Genomic DNA, 21609 nt, shown 5'->3' with positions numbered 1-21609 from the left:
GTCGATTTCCTTTTTCATCTTGCTTTTCTCAGAGGGCATGTGCTCACCTTTACATTTAGAAAGAGGATGTCTAAATGGTCTTATGTGACAAAAAGCAGGTTTCCGTGCCCCTGTTAAGGGTCATCAAACCCCGTAATTATATTTACATCATTAGAGCTCAAGTAACAACCTCCTTACCCATCTCTGTATCTGTATATTGTGAGCCTTCAGAATGCACCATTCCATGAGCAATGGCAACTTATTCTCCCCAAACAGAATCACCTCCCTACCTCAATTGGCTGGTCCATGTCGGCTACCCATACAGTGCGCTATCAGGCCCTGGACTGCTTAAGCCAGTGACCAGCCTGGGCATGTGGAGGAATGCAAAAGAGGCACATCGGATTTCAAGTCTTTATTATTTCACATTTCTAGAGACCAGGAGGGAAGGGTCCAGACTCTCCGTTTTCACCAGGCAGTTAGCTAAAAATAGTTGACAACCCTTCTGATTGACTGGATGTTTGCACAGGCAGCTTGCCACTCATTGCAGCTGCTGTAGTCACCTCTCTCGACCACATACATCTGGCCACGATAGTTAGGTTCCTCATACAACACCCATCTGAAACAGAAACAAAATGCTTTCTAGTCAAAACACTCCAAGCCACATTCAGAGATGGTTATGGTGCCATATTGGTTTCCTCCAAACAGTTGGCATTTGATGTTAAAAGTTGATCACGGCTAAAATTCTGGTGGCTCTGAGGTGGAGATGGACTTGCTCCTTTTCTGAATGATTGGTTAACCAAAGGTTTAGAAAGCAGCAGTGATGAAGACATTAAACCCAACATATGTATGTCTGGGAGATGGTGGACAAAAAGCAGAAAGAGTTTTTTAAAACAACTGATCACCGTTTATTCACCTTATAAATACAGTTTAACAAATGCGTTAGTATGCACCACTCCCATTTGTTTAATGTTTATCTTGCACATATGTTTGTATTTAATGTGTTTATTTTAGATCTCTGTTGATTGTTTAATTGTGTTTGGGTGTTTTGGAGATACTGAATTTGTAATATGTTTTGTTATAAGTTCATTGACCTAGACATCAATCAAATTTACTCGCTCAGCCAACCCCCAAAGTACTTAATGTTGGGAACGTTAAGATGAAAAGGCTGCAGAAAATATGCTTTAAGATATCCTCTTTTTCATAAATACATCTAATAAGCGACACAGGGCTTAGAGGCCAATCCACATAATTTCTGGCCAGAGGTTCTATATGAGCACTGGGGTACATGCCCCACCACATATGCCCTATTCTAGTTGTGCAGAAGAACCCATCGCTCAAGGCAGGTGGTTGTCTCAGCACCAAGGATAGCGCCTAGTGAGCAATTTGCTCTAAGAAAGGCTGGAAGCAAAGCTAAACCTTTTGAGCCTCTGCCTGCTGCCCATCTCTCCTAGGCCAACCATCTGAGCTACAGACAGGCACTTCTGTACTCTCTGCCCTGCCCACCTGGTGCACCTCCTGTGCCATTGGACTTTCAGAGTACTGTGGGAGGCACTTGGTTCCTCAGGCCCAAAGGAAAGCACCTGTGAGGGTTTGCCTCTGGTTTTATAGACCCTGGGTGCTGTGGAATCTGGCAATGTAGAGGTTCAGTTGTTCCTTGACTCCCTGCTGAATTCTGGGGTCATGTCTAGGGTGGCCACCCATCCTGTATAATATGGGACCGTCCTGTATTTCCATGTAATATAAATGTGAATAAATCCTATTTCTTAAAGCTACGACAGTCTCCACTGTGTTTTGATTCTCCAAGGAACACAGATCCTGGGTGAGCGCCTGGAAACCCCTGGAATCTTGCCACGGCTTGGCAGAGATTGGGGATGGTGCCCAACTTTTGTAACAATAGTCGTACCTTGGTTGTCAAACGCCCTGGAACTCAGATGTTTTGGCTCCCGAATGCTGCAAACCCAGAAGCGATTGTTCCGGTTTGCGAACGTTCTTTTGGAACCCGAACATTTGATGGTGCTTCTGCGGCTTCTGATTGGCTGCAAGAGCTTCCTGCTGCCAATCAGAAGCCGCGATTTGGTTTTCAAATGTTTTGGAAGTCAAACGGACTTCTGGAACGGATTCCGTTCGACTTCCAAAGTACGACTGTATATCCGTCAACTGAGGATAACACTTCATGCATCTGATGAGGTGGACTTTATTTCATGAAAGCTGATGCTGTAATAAATATGTTAACATCTTCAAGGTGCCACAGGACTTTCACCTGCAGGGCTGTTAAGGATTTAGGAAGCTGCCTTGCTCCAGGCCAGACGCTTCCTCCATCTAATCCAGGAGTCGGCAAGGCTTATGGGTCATGGGCCGGATCACTCCTGCGGAGATCCTTTGTGGGCCGGGCCAGCACAGCACGACACCGGAAATCGCTTCAGCGCATGTCCGCGACGCCTGAAATTGCTTCTGCACATGCCCAGACGTTGAAAATTGCGCCTGCACAGAAGCGATTTCTGGTGTCTGGGCATGCGCAGAAGCGATTTCTGGAGCCGCAGAAGTGAGTCCCTGCACCGCACTGGTTTAGCACAGTGCGCGGGGACTCACCGAGCAGGCAGCTCAGCTCGGGGGTGGCTCGGGGGCTGGATAAACGGCCTCCATGGGCCGCTTCTGGCCCGTGGGCCCTAGGTTGCCGACCCCTGATCTAATCCACTATTGCTTCTCTTGTCTATCAGCTCTCCAGGGTTTCAAGCAGAGGGTCCTTTAAAATAAAACAAATAACAACAGCCTTGCAGTTGCCAAGCCTTGAAGAAAAGGCTCCTCCCTGGCCACAGAGCACATCTGGCAAGCACTTTGGGCATTTCAGCCAGAGAGCCCAGAACGGTTGTCGCCATCCTGCTTCTCCACCTAGCTGCAGGAACTACCACCATCCCAATCCAGATTGTGGCCCGTAGCATCTGTCAGAGCCCCAGGTTGAGGAAGGCTGCCTTTCAAGTTCTGCTTTTTGCCCTCGTAAGAGATGTTCCCTTGGCACGGAAGCACAAAGCAGCATGAACCAGAACTCCAGCTGTGCCTCACACAAGCCAAGCACTCTCTGGCTCGGACAGAGGGCTCCAGCTCTCTCCCAGGCACACACATCCATGTCATGCCTTCCAACTGTGTTTGTTTGTCCAAAGGAAGTGCATGGTACCATGAGGTCAGAGAGATAGTGGGGGAGGAGAGAGAGAGAGAACGAGCCAATGACATCATAACACAACAACTCCATCACTGGTGAAAGGGTGAGACACACACGATGATTTTTGTTTTTTTTCCACCCCCTCAAGAGAACATTTGTTCCTGGTCAGAGCGATGATGGAAATACAACCCTGCGCGATCGCCGGTTTTCAGGGGAAATGTTTTTGGGACAGAGGGAGGGACAGCAAGACTGTTGGCCTCTCCTAGTTTGGCACTTCTAGAGCAAAGGATCAGAAAGCAAGAATGCGAGAAGGAACTATAGTGGGGAAGCTATAATTGGTGTTAATCTTTTCCAGAATAAAGAGGCTTGTTAAGCTGATCCTCTCGTGCCACATGCAAATGTTGTTGGTTTTTTTTGCCTCAGATGAACATTTATGACGGAACTGCTGGATTGGATATTGCTAACCTGCAATTATTTATTATTACTACAGTAAGGACTCCACACATAGACCCAAGCCCAGGGTTGGTGGAATGTCAGGGGAGCAGAGAGCTGGGTTTTGGTCTCTTTTAAAAGGGGTACCCTGTAGATATGCAAAAAATAAAAAATCAATAAATCAATAACTGTACATGGCTTCTTGGAAGAAAGCAAATGAAAGCTGCCTTATAGTGACACAGACAATTGGTCCATCTTGCTGTGTTGTTTATGCTGACTTTGAACTGATCAGCAGTGCTTGCAAACCCCATTTTTTTGACCAGACACATCTTTTTCTGCCCCACATCTGACATCAGGTGTAGAGGAAGCGGATATTAAGTACTAGACCCAACCCTGGAACATACAAGAGAGATGAGAAACCCACTTATGAGTAGATTTAACCAGTATGGGGGGATGACTGAAGAAGGGTAGGGACTGGTAAAAGCTACAGAAAGCAACAGGGGCCTATATCTGCGAGTGACTATTCTGGCATGGAACTGCAGAGTCAAAGCTGTCATCATCTATATCAGGGTGGTGAGCCCCCTATCTCCCTCCAGATGTGGATGGACCAGCTCCCATCATTGCTGACCTTTAGCCATGCTGGCTGCCAGGGGCTGATGGGAGATGGAGTCTGGCAGCAGCGGTGGGCAATGCATTTCTGTGGATTCTGCCACCTGAGGCAGTTGCCTCATCTTGCCACAAGGGTGGGCCAGCCCTGACCCCAACAGATCTTGCTTCCCCTGTCGGTTTCCAGAGGAGACCCAAAGTCCAGCACAAAGCAAGACATCTCTCTCGCTCTCTCTCTCCCCAGCTTTCAGCTCACATACACAACTCTGGCTTTGTTCTCTCATCTATTGGGCAGGTGAGGTGGATAGCGAAAGGCCTGCCCATTTGTTTCTATGGCAGCAGAGCTCACCTTTTCGAGATGCAGACGATGGGTAGTTAACTGGCCAGTCAAAGGAACTGGCGTTGACAAACCTTGACAAAGGAACTTGTTTGGCAAGTTTCCTCTTATGTACTCTATTCTCACAGATGCAGTTGCAGGTTCAGAAGGGATCCAGTTTCATCCAGACTGACCAATCTAGCAACTACATCAATAGCAACCTGAATTATCCAAGTGCTAGTGGTTACGTAGTGAAAATGTCACCGTACATGCACACACACAGACACAGAGAGATGAGGAAACAACATGCTCAGGGGAACCCAGAGAGGCAAATGACTCACCCCCAAAAGAAAACAGCAAGATGGGGGCTGAGTATGCTCAGTGTGCAGGGAATAGGAAAATGGTGGCAGCTGGAAGAAGAATGGAATGGAGTACTCTGAAGAGGGCTAAAAAGAGGATTAGATGCGGCAACACTTTATTGCAGGTTGCCCTTGTATTATTTTGACACCCGTGAGTTACTTACGCTCCATCCCCATAGACTTTGATGGCGTTGATCCAGTTTTTGGCCCAGCCTTGCCTATGCAGGCAAGAGCAATCTTCGGTGAACTCCTGGCTGCGACCACTAAAGTGTCTGCCCTCGAATACTTCGATCCGGTAATTCTCGCCATGCTGTTGGCAAAGGCAGGTCAAAATTAGCTTCATGAAACAGCAGCGGCAAAACCCAGAGACACCTCGCTTTTCCAAATTCACACTAAAGAGCTTGGTATTGCGAAATATGTGTAAAAATGTATATAGAAAAATAACATTTGCACCCTTCTCTTCTTCTAAGGAGCTCCAGGCAACAGAGAGGTGTTTTTTTCCCCTTTTCATTTTGTCCCACAGGTGAAAGACAGAAATGTGCCCCAGGCCAGCCAGTGAATTCTGTAGCCAGCAAAAAGCCGCAGGTGGAAAATAGGTTCAGCATCAGCCCTCGCCAGCCAGCGACTGTTTCATAACTTTAATATTTATTTTGTCTACTGATTTAAAAATTGGTATTCCACTTTTTGAAATCAAAGCAAGATCTCAAGAAGGTGGTTAGCAGCAGACATAAAAATATATATCAATAAAAATGTATTAAAACATTTATTTAAATAAGCAACACGTTGTCCCCCTCCCCCATACTATATACAAAATATGCCAGTGATTTGTGCCCTAAATATAGGAGAAGTAGTGCAGTGTAGTAGTTAAGAGTGTCAGCTTGGGATAGGACGATGTTTGCAATTTATTACGCACCCTTTACCTTCAGGTCCCAGGGTGGCCTACGACAATTAAACCACAATATTAATATTTTTTTAAAAAGGTTAAAGCAACTTTAAAATTCAGGAATAAGGTGGGTTCTAAAATACGCATCTCCAGTGTCAAAAGCCAAGATAAAGAAATGTGTCTTCAGCTAGAGAGACTCAGGTTCAAATCGGTTCTGAGCCATGAACCTCGCTAGGGAATTCTCTCCCTCAGAGTAGCCTATTTTGCAGGATTGTTGTGAGAATGAAATGGAGGTGGGAGAGAAGGACCCGTCACTTTACAATATGAGCAACATGCCTGTAAAGATGTGGTCATGCTAAGTTCTCCAGGAAGTTAGTACTTTTCTTATTATTATTGTTTTCAGTGAGTAATTTAATGCCAGACTATGAAAGTGTTCAAACTTCAGCTGAGATGGGGGAGAGAGAGAGTGAGTTTCAGACCATCCTCAAGTGCCCTTTAGCATAAAACCTGCACCGGAAGAAATACAAACCACGAAACGACCACGCACAAGGTCAAGAAAACAAGGCCACAAGAATGCCACTTTTGACATTTGCAAGAGAACCAGACATCCATACATGGGAAATGAATTAAGAACCCCACGAGGAACGGAACTATGAGGAGGAAATTCCAAAACACACATCTATTTGAGACTGCTTCCCTTAAAACAAACAAACAAAATAATAATCACATTTTCCCTGTTCCTAGTCAAGTCTGTGGTTATTTATACAGGATAGTTGTGACTTTATTAAGCAAGGAAAAGAAAGAAACACACATGCCGCCCGCTTTGGTCTCCAGTATCCTGTCTATGCAATTCTTGGAAGGTGAACTGAGGTAAATTGCTTTGGGAATTTCCCTCTCCTCCCGCCGGTAGGTTTGGTAGGTATTTGTGAGGGAGTCTGCAGACAGGTATAAAGTTCTTTTTAGAAAAGAAAAAAAAAAGAACCAGCAGACAGAGGACATATAATATATTTATAAATGGAATCATGCATGAGAAGACTTGGCTGAGGTAGAGGAAAGCTTGTGGCATTCTTTTGGCGGTGGAATCTCAGATATGCCTGAAACATCTGATGGCAGACCAAAAAAACAACCAAAGAATAGGCTCTCCCGTTCCCCATCTTGTACATACAGATGCACAAATACACAAATACACACACCTTCCACTGCAATACAAATTTAGGCTGAAGACAGGAAATAGTAGTTAAAAATTGTTGAGGGTACTTTGAGGGAGGGCTCCATTCCTGTGGTGTGTATATGTCTTATTGTATTAAAAATATTATTTTTTTTGCTCTTCAGCTAGTAAGTTTGCAGAATGCCTTACAAAAAAGGGCAGCAGGAGAGCTAACTCATTAGCAGCACAATCCAGTACATGTCTAAAAGAAGTCCCATTGAGTTCTATGGGTTGTTTCCAACTTAATTAGAGTAGAGCCACTTAATTTAATAGGCATAAGATAGTCCTGCCCATTAAGTACAATGGGTCTACTCTTGAGTATGCATCACCACCCACAGCTATTGCCAGGAGATTGAAGTAGGACATATCTAGTGGATCTTAATGATTAGGTGGGGTATTCCTTCAGATACTTGGGTTCCAAGTCATTCCAGGTTTTATGCACCAATATTAATAAGTTTATTTGAGCCTGGTAATGCACAGGCAGCTGCTGTGGGGACTAGCGAACCAACTGGAGTTTGAAGAAGACAACAGAGGCTTAGACAATAGAAAATAGTTGCCTTGCCATGCCTCCTCAGGTGACAGCTTATAACTGATGAGCAGCCCCAAGCAATGAACTTGGTCCTTCAACCACCAACCCACAGAACTGCCATCTTGTTGGGCTTCAGCTTCAATTTATTGGACCTCAACCATCCTAATACTCATTCCAAACACTGGTCAAGTACTTAAAGCCTCTCCTGATTCAGGTGAGATAGACCACTCTGTGATCTTCAGATGTCAGGCATCATCACTGAAGACTGGGGTATCACCAACATATTGATTGTGCCTTGCTCTGAATCCCTGGATGACTTCCCCCAATGACTTCATAAAGATGTTAAAACAGCAACTTGGAACACAATGGAACCCCGGAGGACCTCACAGTCCGGAAACCATGGGGCTGAGCAAGGGACTCAGGTTCCTACAGGTAGGAAGAGAACCACTGGGAGACAGAGGCACCAACGCCTAACCCAGAAGGATGCCATGGTCCAGGAAATACAACGTCCTTGTTCTTTGTCTTGATCACATGATGATGGCACAAAACCTGGGCTATGAAGGCAGTGTTTAATCCCCTGGAACAGACAAGCCTGCCCAGGCATGTAGAATGCATGTTTTAAACTGTTTTTAGTTTATTGCAATTTTAAAAAAATGTTTTAACTAGTAGTTTACTATTTTTACTGATAATTTTATTGTTTTATACTTTGTAAACTACTTTGAGGTTTTTCTTCTATCAAGTGGTGCATAATTTTTTATGAAAAGTAATAAATTATGACCATTCTGGCAAGTTGTTAAAACATACAATGATGCTGAAGACATTCCAAACATCCTTCCAAAGGGCAAAAGTGGAAAAAGAGACTCCCTGTGATAAACAGGACCTGTCCTGTCACTCATCAACAACAAAAAAGCAGCACTAACCATCCCAACTGGCTTGCAGGATCCCATTCGGTCATTGTGCCCGTTCCAGCGGTGGAAGCCAGGGTATTCGCCATGCTCCAGGATGTACTGCTGGCCTCGGAAGTCTGAGAGGCTGAAACAGATCCAGGCTCCGCTCTGCACACAGATGGAATTGACTCTGTTCATGAAGCCCCGCTCCTGGAAGTTGTCGCAGGGCCCGCTAACCTCCAGCTTCCGGCCTGTGAAGCATTTGCCTTCATAGAAAGTGATCTAGAGGAAAGAGGACGTTCCAAGGATTGAGCTACGGCCATTGTGAGGCCCCACGACCCACCGGTATTCCAAGCAGATGGAATCCGCTGTCAGACGGATTTAATTTTGCATTCAACGAGAGAGTTCATTGAAAGCTGGAAGTATTCTTTTAATGAGACTTTACAGCTTACAACACTGTGTGTGGCTAACAATGCAACCTCTCAGGGTTTTCTTTTCTTTTATAAACATCGTTTTTTCAAATTGTGTATTTAGATTAATTAAGACACACTCCATTGTATTTCCCAATCCTCTTTATCCTCTCGCTTTCATATGCTTTTCCTTCTTTGGAGTTGCCAGATTCCTTGCGTTTTAAGGAACGCCCCTTAATCTCAGACCACCCCAGCTTGTGTGGCCCCATCCTGCAAGGCAACACAGCCCCACAATGTTTTGGAAAGCGTAGCTCCATTAAGCCATCCTGTCTCCTGTTGGCATCCAAAGCTTTTATTTTTCCAGCTCATCTCCTCCTCCCTCTTTTTTAAAAAAGCCTCTGATCTCATACATAAGCAAAGTTACAAAAAGGAACATGTTACTTACTTTTCCTGAATACTGAGACATGTTTCACTGGCAACTGCTAACGCAGAGGCAGACTCCCAAATGGGATTTTCAGAGCCACGGGAAACTCTACTATATATCAGCAGCAGGGAGACCAGGTTGGGTTTGTAAGGCCTGCCAAACAATGCACACTGGGGATGGTTTGTGCTTAGCTGGCAAGAACGGCATACCTCTCTCTCTGCTGATACGGGAGTTTTAATTTAATCCAGACAATTTAACAAAAGAATCACTCGTTGGGGGATTTGAGCAATGAGCATCGAACATTTACAGTTCCTTTTAGAGAGAAGCTTTATTTATTAGACTAGGTAACAAGCCAATTTTCACCTGCTTTTCCTTTTAACACAGCACACGTAAGCCTCTCCTCCTGGAGCCCATAGAGTGAGTCTTCACAAGATGCCTTAGAAATTAGGAATGTGCCCTATACTCTATTGGTCTGTCTAGTCCAGCATTATCTGTTTTAACTGGAAGTTATCTAAAGCTTCAAGTCTCTTTTTCCTCTTCCTTCCTTGCCCCCTTTTCCTTGTGTCTCTTTTTTTAAAGATTGCAAACAGGGACTGCCTTGTTTTAATTGTATATATAAACCACTCTGGGAGCCTTTTTAGCTGGATTCTCAGATACAAATGTACTAAATACAAGTAAAGGAACCGAAGATCCTGGATATGAAATACACTGTATGTAAAGTGTAGGAACATAGGAAGCTGCCTTATTCTTATGAGAATTTGCATACCGCCCTTCATCCAAATATCACAGGGCAGTTCACAACATAAAAATGCAAGATAAAAACACTAAATACATAAATACACAAAACACAGGCCTGAAGGATGTTTAGAATTACATCTGAACCAGACTGCAGCAACAGCCAACATACAAACGCGGACTTGCCCTTCTTTAGGGTAAATGGGATCTTCTGCTCTCAACTAGAGGCTTCCAGCAAGTGTTTCCAAGAAGCAAATTCCTCTGTGGCTCTGCAGAGGCTAGCTGTGTTGTACTCTCATTTTCCTCGCAGAAAACAAGCCCCTATGGTGTATTAAAGCACAGAATGGATATGTTCAGAGCAGAACCTTCTTGCTACCATATCATGCTGTCCTGCTTCATCAGAAGACCTCATTAAACAATACTGGAACCAATTTCATGTTAAGCCAAGCCCTGAAAATACATTTCTATTGCCAAGCTTCAAAATAATTTCCACATTGCATATGCACACCCCCCCCCAATTCTATATGGCTTATAAACGCCCTGCAGTACTATAGTTAATTCCTATATAAACCAGCAGATATGGAATGAGATCAAACTGGCTCAGCAAGTGCTATTTTTGTACCAGCACGCAATTTATTAGCAGGAACATTTTATACATTCAAAGCGCTCTAGAGACAAAACTAATTAAATCATATTACCCCTGGGGAAGGAGCTAATGATAATCATTCCTTTTTCACAGTTGGGGAAATTGGGCCAATGGGAGGTCCCAAGCCTCAAGAGGGAATTAATGGCAATGGCAGACTTGAAATCTAGCCCTCCAATGCTTGTACTAGGCCCCCAGGTGCCAGACTGCTTTCATTGCTTGGATCTTGGCAAAGCTTGCTGGATGGAGAAATACAATGCACCATGCAGCGTGCTTCCATCGTGAGCTCGTTATTTTACCGGTATTACCATTTTGTCTTCACAATCAACCCTTCAGGTACAAGAAGGCTGAAGCTGTGATTGGTCACCAACAGGACGCATGACGAAGCAAGGATTTGCGCTCATTCATCCAATCCAATTCTACCTACTGCAGAACCCTTGTTCTCAGATCAGAACTGAACTATGCCATTTGAAAAGGGGGACCCCTAGCATGTTTCAATGTACGCCCAATATGAAATGTGGGCAGCTGACGTAAAGGTTTATGATTGGCTGCTGTGGAGTATCACTAAGGGTCCTCAACTGTGGGAGAGGGCTACTGACCTCGCGTCCTACTTGTGACCCTCCCAAATGCATTTGGAAACAGAATGCTGGATGAAACATGCCTCTCCTCTGACCAGCAGGGTCCTCAAATTCTTATGGCCTTTGCTTTCATTATTAAATTAGTACACCCTAAAATTCATGCAATGGTCAAGACACTTTTCAGAATAGCATAGAGAGCAGCAACCCAACTGAAGTACCCCAGCCTGTTGAGATGTTGAACATTTTACTACACATCAGCTTGGCCACCTAGTATATTCACAGCTTTCCATTTTTTTGTGTACTATTTTTGGATGACGAGGAGTGCTGTGACATCTTATTGTGGAATGAAAGCTTTAGGCCCACATCAAATGAGTGAAGAGGATGAAACTGGATTGTACTGGCAGGAAAGTGAGGAAATATACTGTCAAGGGGGGGCGGGGGAACCTGGTTCACAAGATTGCATTCAAAAAGATAATATGCATTCAGTTCACCCGTTACTGGAGCAGTAAATATACCATAATTATGGCCAGTGGGAGGTAATATACTGCTCAAAGTGCAAGAACAAGCCATAATTCTTCTTCAAAACCTGGAAAGTACAACCAAATATGTTAAATTCAAAAACTGCAGTCTTTTCCTGTAACTGACCTTTGAAAATGTTCTGTTTAAGCATTCCATCAAACATTTGGCGGCATACTGAACTAGGTATTTTTCAGAAATGGCATGAAAAAAAATGTAAAGAACCTGTTAAGCAGTGGGCACACAAAGGTTTGCAGCTATTTTATTTACAAGTATACATTTAACACAAAGAAACACCGATATTTAAGCCTAGTTAATAGTAGTGTAACAATATGCATCATCTGGATGATTATTCTAACCCAACTACATTGAAAAATTAATGCCAGTAAAATTCTTGGTCATAATATTAAGAAATACAATATATAAATTGAAAATATGATTGCTTAAAATTTGAAAATGGAAGTGAAGCCTTTTTTTTTTTTTGCACAGGAGTCAGAGTTTAACATAATCTGAAGGAAAAGTCTCCAACTGACTTTATATTGTTCAGGTTAACAGAAGAAGAAAAAGCGTAGTTTCGCTGTGAGGGGGAACAGGCAGTTTGCTTCTTAAGGTAGAACATATTCCCAGTGTTTAGCCTTCGGTGGGCAATCACATCACCGAGCATGAAGACTTCCCTTGTGAAGATGCCCCGTCAATTTTCTCTGCCTCCAAAATTATCCTTCTGAAGACGTCCACAGCAGTCTGGAAAGAAGGCAGAGGGGCTATTAAGAGTCTGAAGCACTAGAAAGCACAGCAGCCACTGTGACTGTTTTAGAATAGCGAACAAGGATGAGAAGAGGAAAGGTGACGACATGCTGTAGCTCAGCATTGCTAGCATGCCTGAGATGGATATGCACGTGACACGATGCAATAAAAGCAACGCAAAAAATCAGGACCGCCTAATTTCCTCACCCAACTCTCATTGCTGAACTCTGACCTGCAAGCCTTCCTTATTCTTGTAATATGCAAGTGATGCTCAACATGTGAAGTGCCTCTTGAGCCAAAATCGCTCAGAATGGGCCTTGTGTACCTTGCACAATGTGTGCGAAGATCACCGCAGACCACCATGCTGCTGAAGTTTCAAGCCAAAATGTGAATCGGGTGGCTTTCCAAGGTGTAACGAAGACCTCTTTGTTAGGCCTGGCATGAGACCAGTGAAATATAATAGTAATTTGGTTTCATACCTACTTGTTTTGCACTGTAAGTATTGTTACCTGCCCTGAGCATTGGGAGCGGAAAGATTAGCAGTCTCATCTCAGAAGGCTACGAGGCTATTTCAGGGACCTGAGCCTGAATTCATAACCCAATAGTTATGCGAAGTGAGTTACAGAGCTGGAAGCTATGAAGGCCAGGGAAATGTTTCTGAGAAACTAGAGGGCAATGTCAACAGATGCTAAGAGGCAGTTGACTCAATTAAGCCCCAGGAGCCGCATTTTGGTTTGGAGAAATAGATGCTTTTCAGAAGGTACTTCCATTATTCTGAGCTAGAAGGTAGCACAGAAAGGCACCCAAATATATAAGGACTGAATAGGAAGAACTGTCCCCTGAACCAAAATGTTGCCCTTCAGTATCTTTATTAAAAATATATATATATTCTCTTATCACCTAGTTGCTATTGATGTTTCATTTTTTCGTGTTAAAAGCTCTTTTCCTCTTGTACTGAAACTTGTTAAGAATTTTTGCCTGCAGAAGTAATAGTTGCAGGGAAAATATAGTAAAGAATGAAGAAGTAGATGTTTTGGTAATGAGAATGCTGCAAATCATTTGTGTGAAACTATCTCGGCATTTTTGAGTTGGCACACTTGGAGAATCCAATGCTCGTCTTTCTGTTTTTTTCTGTTCATCAAGAATCATTTGCCAACGAGGTACAATTCTGAACTGGGCTTGCTTCCAAATTTGCTCCAGTGGAGTCAAGCAGTCCCTTAAGCATCTTAAAAGTGCAATATGACAGTTAATTGAACATTGCCTCATATAATGCCAGATATGTACTGTATCTCATGTGACACTTAAAATCCAAAATCAAATGAAAAGGGTATTTGTCAGTATAATGTTTCCCAGACACAAATTGTCCACAAGTGGTCAATTAACCTAATATATTTCCTCTGCAATTAGATTTTTTGCAGAATCCCAAATAGCTTGCTCTACAGAAGTTTCACCTCTACATGCTGTTTCTTTGCTCCTGAAGGTAGACAGGAATGCAATTTTATTGAAACATTCAGATACCCTCCCCGATATTCTGAAACAGTAATTCAGCTCCCATTTTAACAAGGAATATATGATATGCTGCTTTAACTCAAGCTCAAGTCTAAAACTGCCAGTGCTCTTTTTAGCGGATCCTTTCATCTTACAAAATTAGGGAGCTCTTCATCTGTGGTGGCAAAGCAAGAGTTCACCCCACCTCTGCAGCTTAAGGATAAATTGATGCAGTCATGCAACGAAGTCTATGGAAAATACATGTTTTAACAAGGTTCCCGGTTTGCATCGCCCATAACTAATCTTGTTTGTTTGTAGTTTTAAGTGGCTGCATTGATGTGACCGCATTAATCTTCTGATGACTGTAATATTTACATGACAGTCTTGTTGCCTGAAGATTTCATCATATGGTGACATATCACAGTAATCTCCAGATCAGGAACAGTCAATGGGATGCAAACGCCCAAGTGATGACTTTGCCACTATGCAAATGGTCATCAGCAAGCTGTAAAAGGCTGACTTGGGCAGCTCTTCTCCCATTTCCCTGGAAACACATTCATAATTAAGCAGCAATTCCCATTTCAACTTCAACCCTTTAGAAGCAAATTGGCTACCTGGTTTTCTTTAGCAGAAGATTCCAAGAAAGCTGCATTCCAGGATTCTGCTAAAGCTTTCCCTTCTTCATAGCTGATCACCCTGAAAAAAGGAAAGTAAAGTTATTTATAGTGAGAGCCCTCTAAATTAAAGTTCTGACCATCTGACTGCTCGTCGTACTGTATTATATGTAAGATTTAGGAGAACTCATCTAATAGATCCAGATATGATATGTTTACAGTTCGGATTATCAGTGTTTCATGGAGAAGGTTTCACATCAATTTTCAATTAGAGCAAGAAGCAGGTGACACCTAGTTTCGAAGGAAGGGGAGCTGAGTGTATTGTTGGAAGTACATAATGAAAGCCAAAGCTTAATCAGATCACACAATAACATTAAAGCCCTGCTGATCACACAGGTTTGGAATCAACAACACAGGCACCATCTCTAACAGCAACTTCACAAGCACTACATTGTGTATTATTTTGGGTACAGCAACTTTGAAAAACAACTAAGTTAAGGCCGTGCACATTTACAGGCTAAGCAACGTCCCATGGGTGATCATCTAGGTAATAGGGTATTATTTGGACCAAAATTTTTCTAAGAGTAAAATTTTAGTAGTGGCAGCAATATAATTATTCTGTCTATTAAGAACGTAGAAGAGCCTACTGGATCAGGTCTAGGGCATACGTAGCCCAGCATCCTGCTCCCACAGTGGCCAGCCAGGCACCCATGGGAAGGCAGCAAGCAGGATTCGGGCGCAAGAACACTCTCCCCCTCTGCTGGTTCCAGCAAGTGGTATTCAGAAGCATAGGGCCTCCAACTGTGATTGGCAGAGCACAGCCACTGTTATCACCATAGCCTTCACTAGTTTGTCCAGTTCTCTTTAAAGCCATCCAGGCTTGTGGTCATCACTGCCTCCTCAGGCAGTGAGTTCCACAGCTGAGCCACGAGCTGCTTGAAGGAGTATAACCATATTACCACAATTCTGAGTTTCTGAGTCACCATAAATGTGTAAGTGATTATGATGGCAGGTGAATTTTTACCAATCAGAAAAAGGGGACTGGTAAAGATTATGGGAATTCTATGGGAATTTGACAGTAGTGAAATTAAAAATCAACTTTGCCCTGACAGTAGTAAGATCCACCAGAGGATCGGCGGACAAATATCCGGGCAACAGGTTACCCTCAGGCAACTTTACCTGAACCTGACCTGGCCAAAATGCTACATTTTAAAAATAATTGCAACTCTAAAACCTGAAAGCAATACTCAAGTACCAACCCAAGTAGGATGACCTGAGCTCTTTGGAGGAACAGCAGGGCACAAATGTGACAAATATAGTTCATTCTTGGCTTCCTACATAACGCTTCTGCAGATAAGTAGGTCATCAACTGACCAACATTCCAACCTTAGTTGAATTTATCAAATAAAAGCCAGGAATAGGAATTGGAATGAGGCAAGCTGTGGTATCTGAGGTGATGTATCAGAAGGAAAGGTAGTAAATTACAAGCACATTTCAAGGCATAGGACTGCTACAGCTATCTGCAGACTGTTATGCTCAGAGAAGCATATTCTTCTTGGTTCTACAGAAGTTAGACCCACTGAAATGAATAAGTAATGAATCAAAGCCAGTAACGTCTATTAATTTCAACGGGCCTACTCAGAGTATGACTGGATACAATGCACCACAACATTTTAATCTTAGCAGGGTCGCCTTAACTCATCTCAAGAGAAATATTCCATACCGTTCCATGTGCAGGTCCTTTTTATTTCCAACCAACATAATGGGGATCCTATGGGATTAAAAACAACACAAATCACTTTCAGAGCAGAAGCTGATGTCTGCAGAGTAATACGACAGCAAAATGAAACATGGAATGAAATGAGAGTGTTACTACTTACTGGACTTTTCCCACCATATCCAATAACTTGCCATGGATAACTTTAATCACTTCAAAACTGAAAAATAAAAGGATGACATCATACACGCCCTCCAACGTTGCACCCTCTGGCATTTCTATCCCGCCCACAAATAATTCTACAAAGATCAAAGCCACAAGCAAACACTACTTCATTTAACTACTGGGAATTCTATTTGTCTGGAAAACCTAAGTGAAGCCCCAATGCCAATGGTATCTCATCATGTTTGCACAATTAAAAAATGAGAAATTAAAACCTGCACCCTGGCTTATACATGGCAAGCGAGACATTACTTGAGCTGTGTATGAATTTGATTTCTTTTAAACAGTAAAAGGTGATAAAGTTCAGCATCAAACACCATAATTATTTTAAGTTACAAACTCAGGGTTAAAGAGGCTGTTTCCAAAACATAACACGAACCTGATACTGTTATATACCAGGTCACTTCCAAAGCAGTTTATGTTCTGTGTAGGCTGGTTGCACAAGCCTCACTGAAAGGAAGGGAGAATTGCACAACTGCAGTGGGAGTGCATGCACAAGTTTCCACCACAGTGTGACCTTGACCATGAAGGACAACGGGGGTCAATGAGGTCAGGACTTCATTTTGGCACAGAAAAGTAAACAGAATTGGAGAAAGCCAGAACTGTCATTGTGACAGTTTGATTGCTCATGTAAATGGAAGACAATCCATAAAACACCAATGGCAGAACTCCAACACAGCACAGTACAATCTAAAAACAATTTGCTGACTGAAAAGGGAGATGCACAAGGTTCTGCATTCACCCTGCTCCTTTCACCTCCCACCAGCAGGCCAAGCTCATATCACCCTACGTTTTATGTACGGACTGCAATATTTACATCACTAATTCCCCAAGCCCTTGCCTGCTATCTGCATCTAACACTGGGGGGAGGAAACTCCAGCAACTTCAACCAACTACCCCACGGCTTTCACCTTCTCTACCCAGCTGGTCTGTGTGGTGCTTCAGGCACAGCCTGAACTTGCTGGTGTTTGCATCACATTTCAGTGTAGACTGAGACATACAACCACTCACGTTCCCTTCCTACGGCTTGCACTGCAAGGTGTTTAGGATTTGCAGAGCTCACCAGTACCAACACCTGCCAAGGCTTGGCCTCGTTCACCCCCATGAAACAACTTTACACATAAGACAGAAATAAGAGATCACGTCGGAGACATGTGAGACATTAGAGTGGAAATATATTTGCAAGTCTCATGTTCCTCAAAAACAGAAGCAAAATTACTGCAGAGGTACAGCTTAAGCATACTCTCCAGTATTGACAGTTATCAGGACTTTACAAGAGAAGTAAATGCAGAAGTTGTCCCAGTGTTTATTCTTTGTGTGTGATAATACGGTTAACTCCAGGAAAACAAGGTAGGATCGAGAGGGCTGTAAGTGGGCTCACATTTTTAGGCCTCTCTACTGACTATAGCCCTCATGCCCCATTCCAGCCACTCCTGAAGTGGTTTTTTTTGGGGGGGGTTGTTCTCTGGAAGAACTTTCAGTATAGCACAGTGGGGCCACAGCTGGAAGTGAAGGTTAGCAAATACCATGTACAGAATACGGATGCAACACAGTGCCTTCCCAATCTACTTGAGGCTCCTGTAATGCAGTGCATAGTAATGCGCTGGCAACTGGGTAATGGGCAAGTTAGAGAGCAGCTCAAGACCCAAGTGCTCTTCCCTCATGTGTGGCTTATGGCCCTATCATGTGGGAGCAGAACACAAGTCCAATTTATGTCTGATAGCTTAAGGTGTAGAACAGCAGATCGGTGAATAAAATATTCTTAAAGGGCAAGAGATCACAACAATGCTGAGACATATGACCATGCCCTTGGAGGCTCGCCATAATGGGTATGAAGTTCACAGAGGCCACAGGCACAAGTGACACTAAAGCAAGCTGTGGGGCTCATTTTAAGTAAAACATGTGTGTGCTTGTGCACACAGATCTCACTTCGCTTCTCCCTTAACTGAGCAGGGAAACAAACCACAGAGTGGCTGTCTTTGCATTGTGTCTGTATCAGCACTTGTGGTTTGCTTTCCTCTAGACAAACCATGACTGGGAAGTCAGGCTTCGCATTGCGGTTTGCTTGGAGAGAAGTACACCACAAGGACTTTGTTCAGAGGCAACTCCAAGCCAGCTGACCTGGGACTTCTTTAGCAGCTGAACTAAGGGAGGAGGTGAAGTGTTACGGTTAAAACTAACCACATGGCTTGGCATAGCATGTGGTCACCATGACCCTCCTCCTATTCATTATGGCGAGTCCCCAACAGCTGTTGTCTCCTAACAATATTTTCTTCAGTCTGCTGCTCTCAAAAGGAAGTTAGAAATCACCTACACTTATGTCTGTGTGAGAGGACAGTACCACAAGGTTTGCAGAATTATTAATTTGGAAACTTAAATTAAAACATCAACATTTTTATTAAGACTGCAAACAGGCTTAACAAGAAGCCTATTTTAAAATTCTCTATTAAAAGAAAGAAAAGCAAACGAATTGCTATCCACCCTGCGGCCAAGAACACACACATATGAGAAAGTGATAATTGAGCCCATCACAGAAAGCGGAGCTCAAAGAATGGAAATTTCCAAAGCAAAAGAATGCCTCAATACTGACTTCAAGAGCCAAGGTTACAAAGTCCAATAAACTCTTGCCTTCTGCTATCCTGTACAGAGTGTCCATACACACTGTCCCAATAAGGAGATCTGTCTGAGTCCTCAGAGCATACTGCAAATGGATCAAGGTTGCACTCTCATTTTTCATAGGCTACCAGGCAGCTGAAGGTTGGTAATGCCACAAAGCAACATCGTAAGTGAGCGAACTCAATGTGAAAGACTCTATATCCCATTAGCAATCCTTTACCCACAGCAATAGGCTTTAGGTTATCAAGCACTAATGGCCTTGAAATGGTGCCAAGGTTTCTCTTTCAGGAAGGCAGAAGGGCTAATATCAAATGAGTGGAAGATTCAGCCTAGGGACAAATTCACAGACCTCACTTTTGATACCCACTGAGTTGTGTGCAAGTTCAGTTCTAAGGCTTTGCAATATTCATTTCAAGAGATGAACACAAAGTTCTACTCAGGGTTCACCCATTGAAATCTATCGACCCAAGTTAGTTTTGCCCATCAATTTCAATGGATCTGTTCCTACGATACCAGAATGCTTGACACATGCACATTAGTAGGTTGCAGCTTGGTTACCACAATTTTGGATACCTATACACCAAGCATACTAGTGTGCATTTGCAGAGAAGGCAGCAAAACAATACTGGCAGGTACCATTGTTGCGCACTTGAGAACAAAATTAATTGTCTAAGAAAGTAAGTAAAATAAAACTGTATTATATGGCAATATAGATTTTTGAGGAATTTTTATACATATTCAATAGTCAATGTATATTTCTGAGCACAAAACCTACTGTTTATGAAAGAGCATCAGTGGAATGTGTCACTTGTTAGCTGGCTTGATGACAAAGGCAGAGGAAAGGACCACAACTGCCTGAAATACTATTCTGTTTTTTCTTCTAGGTCTTACAATTTTGTTTCATGGAGCAAATGGATGCTGCCCTTTTATAGTACTTCTCAATTTAGCTTGCACTTTATGGCTCCCAGAATGTCAGTGAGAGGCAATACTACTTTGAAAGTTAATAAATAAAAACTCAGTATGTTTTTATGGCACTCAACCCATGTCCTGCAAAATATTTTTCGGATGTGTCTGCACCACATTTTCAATCGAAGTAGGGAGACTAAAGCAGCAGACTAAAGTCTGAAACAGCTCAAAATTAAGAAACTGCCTTGATAGCAGGAACTAGAGGCATGACTTACCTTTTTATTGAGGTGACTGAGTAAACAAGAATGTATCCATTAATGTCTATGGAGTACGTCTGAGGAAATATTGAGTATTCATCCTGTTGGAAGATAAAGCTGCACGTTAATGTTTTGCTGCCACACAAGCTCATTAGTAAGCTTGAAGAACTGAGTTGGGATTAAGCGCATTTAATCCTTGCATTGTTAAAATGCTGTGCATGGACGTACATGTACTGACTTCCTTTCACTGCTGTCTTGCATTCTAGTGAATTCTTTGCATAGCTGAAGGATTACAATTCCTCTACAAAGGTCTACAGGAGCAGTGCCACCACTGAAAATGGAAGGCACCAAACAGGAAAGCTGACATTTCACGGGCATGATGCACTCACGCACTCGCTATGCATTTACAAGAACGGCACTGAATGTGAGAACTGGTAACTTACAATTACTAAACAGTCCTATGGGAAGCTGTCCATCAACTTTGACACACTGTGTCAAGACAGACAATTTTGGCATTTAAACCTATCAGTATTATATCTGTTCGGAAATTGGACATCTACTTAAATAACTTAGAACATGCTCAATTCTCTTGCTCAATACTGTTTAAGATGCCAAATGATCTTTCGACTATGAAGTACTGCAAATAGTAGGTTATCAACAAAGCACTGATCAAATTCCATTTTAGCTTCCACAGATGTGAATACTAGGATGTCTCATTGCTCCTTCAGAATTTAAGGTAACTTTGACTTGCTTGGAAGAAGGAACTTTCTTAATGACAATGCAAGCAGACAAATTCAAAACAAGGTTCTGTTTAAAGATTTTTATTTTACTAATTAAAATACAATTCTAAGTACACAAAAGTAAACACAATTTCCCTCATCTTTCCTGTGACTTTAGGATGTTCACCGAGGGAAAGTTTCCCATTCACTTCTCCCTCCTTAAACCACCTATGTTCCCACAAGTGTCTGCCTGAAGGGTCAGGAATTTCTCCTGGACAGTGTGAGATGAGGTCCAGAGGGGCTGCTAGGGAAGAGGGGAAATGGGAATTTTCCTCCCATGAACTTGATTAAGTTAAAATGATGAAATTGATAAAATAAACAACTTATGTAGTTTTATTACTGTGATGAGTATGTTGTGGTTTTGTCATTTCATGCATTTAGTGTTGGGTGCATTTCACCATTAATACATGAGCCCCCAGTGGCACAATGGGTCAGTGCATCTTGCTGTTAACCAGAAGGTTGGTGGTTTGGGGTGGCTGTGGGCAGGATTCCTGCATTCCAGTGGGGTTGGACTAGATGACCCTTGGGGCTCTTTCCAACTATACAATTCTATTATTCTATGTTCCTGCTCATCTTTACTTCATTTTATGGGATGCCGAGATGAA

General features: G+C 42.8%; 2 protein-coding genes across 2 annotated transcripts in view; both read right to left on the bottom strand.

Moving 5' to 3' along the window:
• Nucleotides 1-376: 376 nt before the first annotated feature.
• On the bottom strand, nt 377-11770 carry CRYGN (crystallin gamma N). Its single transcript, XM_083580074.1, has 4 exons — nt 9211-11770; nt 8389-8637; nt 5014-5159; nt 377-595 (listed from the first exon to the last, which is right to left on the bottom strand). The coding sequence occupies exons 1-4, from the start codon at nt 9229-9231 to the stop codon at nt 460-462; spliced, it is 552 nt and encodes a 183-aa protein (XP_083436200.1). The 5' UTR covers nt 9232-11770; the 3' UTR covers nt 377-459.
• Nucleotides 11771-11907: 137 nt separating this feature from the next.
• Nucleotides 11908-21609, bottom strand: part of RHEB (Ras homolog, mTORC1 binding) — a 30214-nt gene continuing 20512 nt past the window's right edge. The window contains exons 4-8 of the mRNA XM_083580073.1: nt 20244-20326; nt 16388-16444; nt 16231-16278; nt 14508-14589; nt 11908-12402 (exon numbers count right to left, since the gene is read on the bottom strand). Coding sequence (XP_083436199.1) covers nt 12310-12402; nt 14508-14589; nt 16231-16278; nt 16388-16444; nt 20244-20326 — 363 coding nt within the window. The 3' untranslated portion in view covers nt 11908-12309. The remainder of the gene's footprint in view (nt 12403-14507; nt 14590-16230; nt 16279-16387; nt 16445-20243; nt 20327-21609) is intronic.

Source organism: Podarcis filfolensis (genome assembly GCF_964270895.1).
Source record: "Podarcis filfolensis genome assembly, chromosome: 12".
Classification (NCBI taxonomy): domain Eukaryota; kingdom Metazoa; phylum Chordata; class Lepidosauria; order Squamata; family Lacertidae; genus Podarcis; species Podarcis filfolensis.
Note: the sequence above shows the minus strand (reverse complement) of the source record. Positions and strands in the feature narration are given on the sequence as shown.

Coding starts and splice junctions, on each gene's coding strand:
- CRYGN (XM_083580074.1), bottom strand. CDS start 9,231: ATGTCTCAGTATTCAGGAAAA. Junction 8,638..9,210: donor TGTCTCAGTATTCAGGAAAA/GTAAGTAACATG, acceptor TCTTTCCTCTAG/ATCACTTTCTATGAAGGCAA. Junction 5,160..8,388: donor CCTGCAAGCCAGTTGGGATG/GTTAGTGCTGCT, acceptor CTTTGCCAACAG/CATGGCGAGAATTACCGGAT.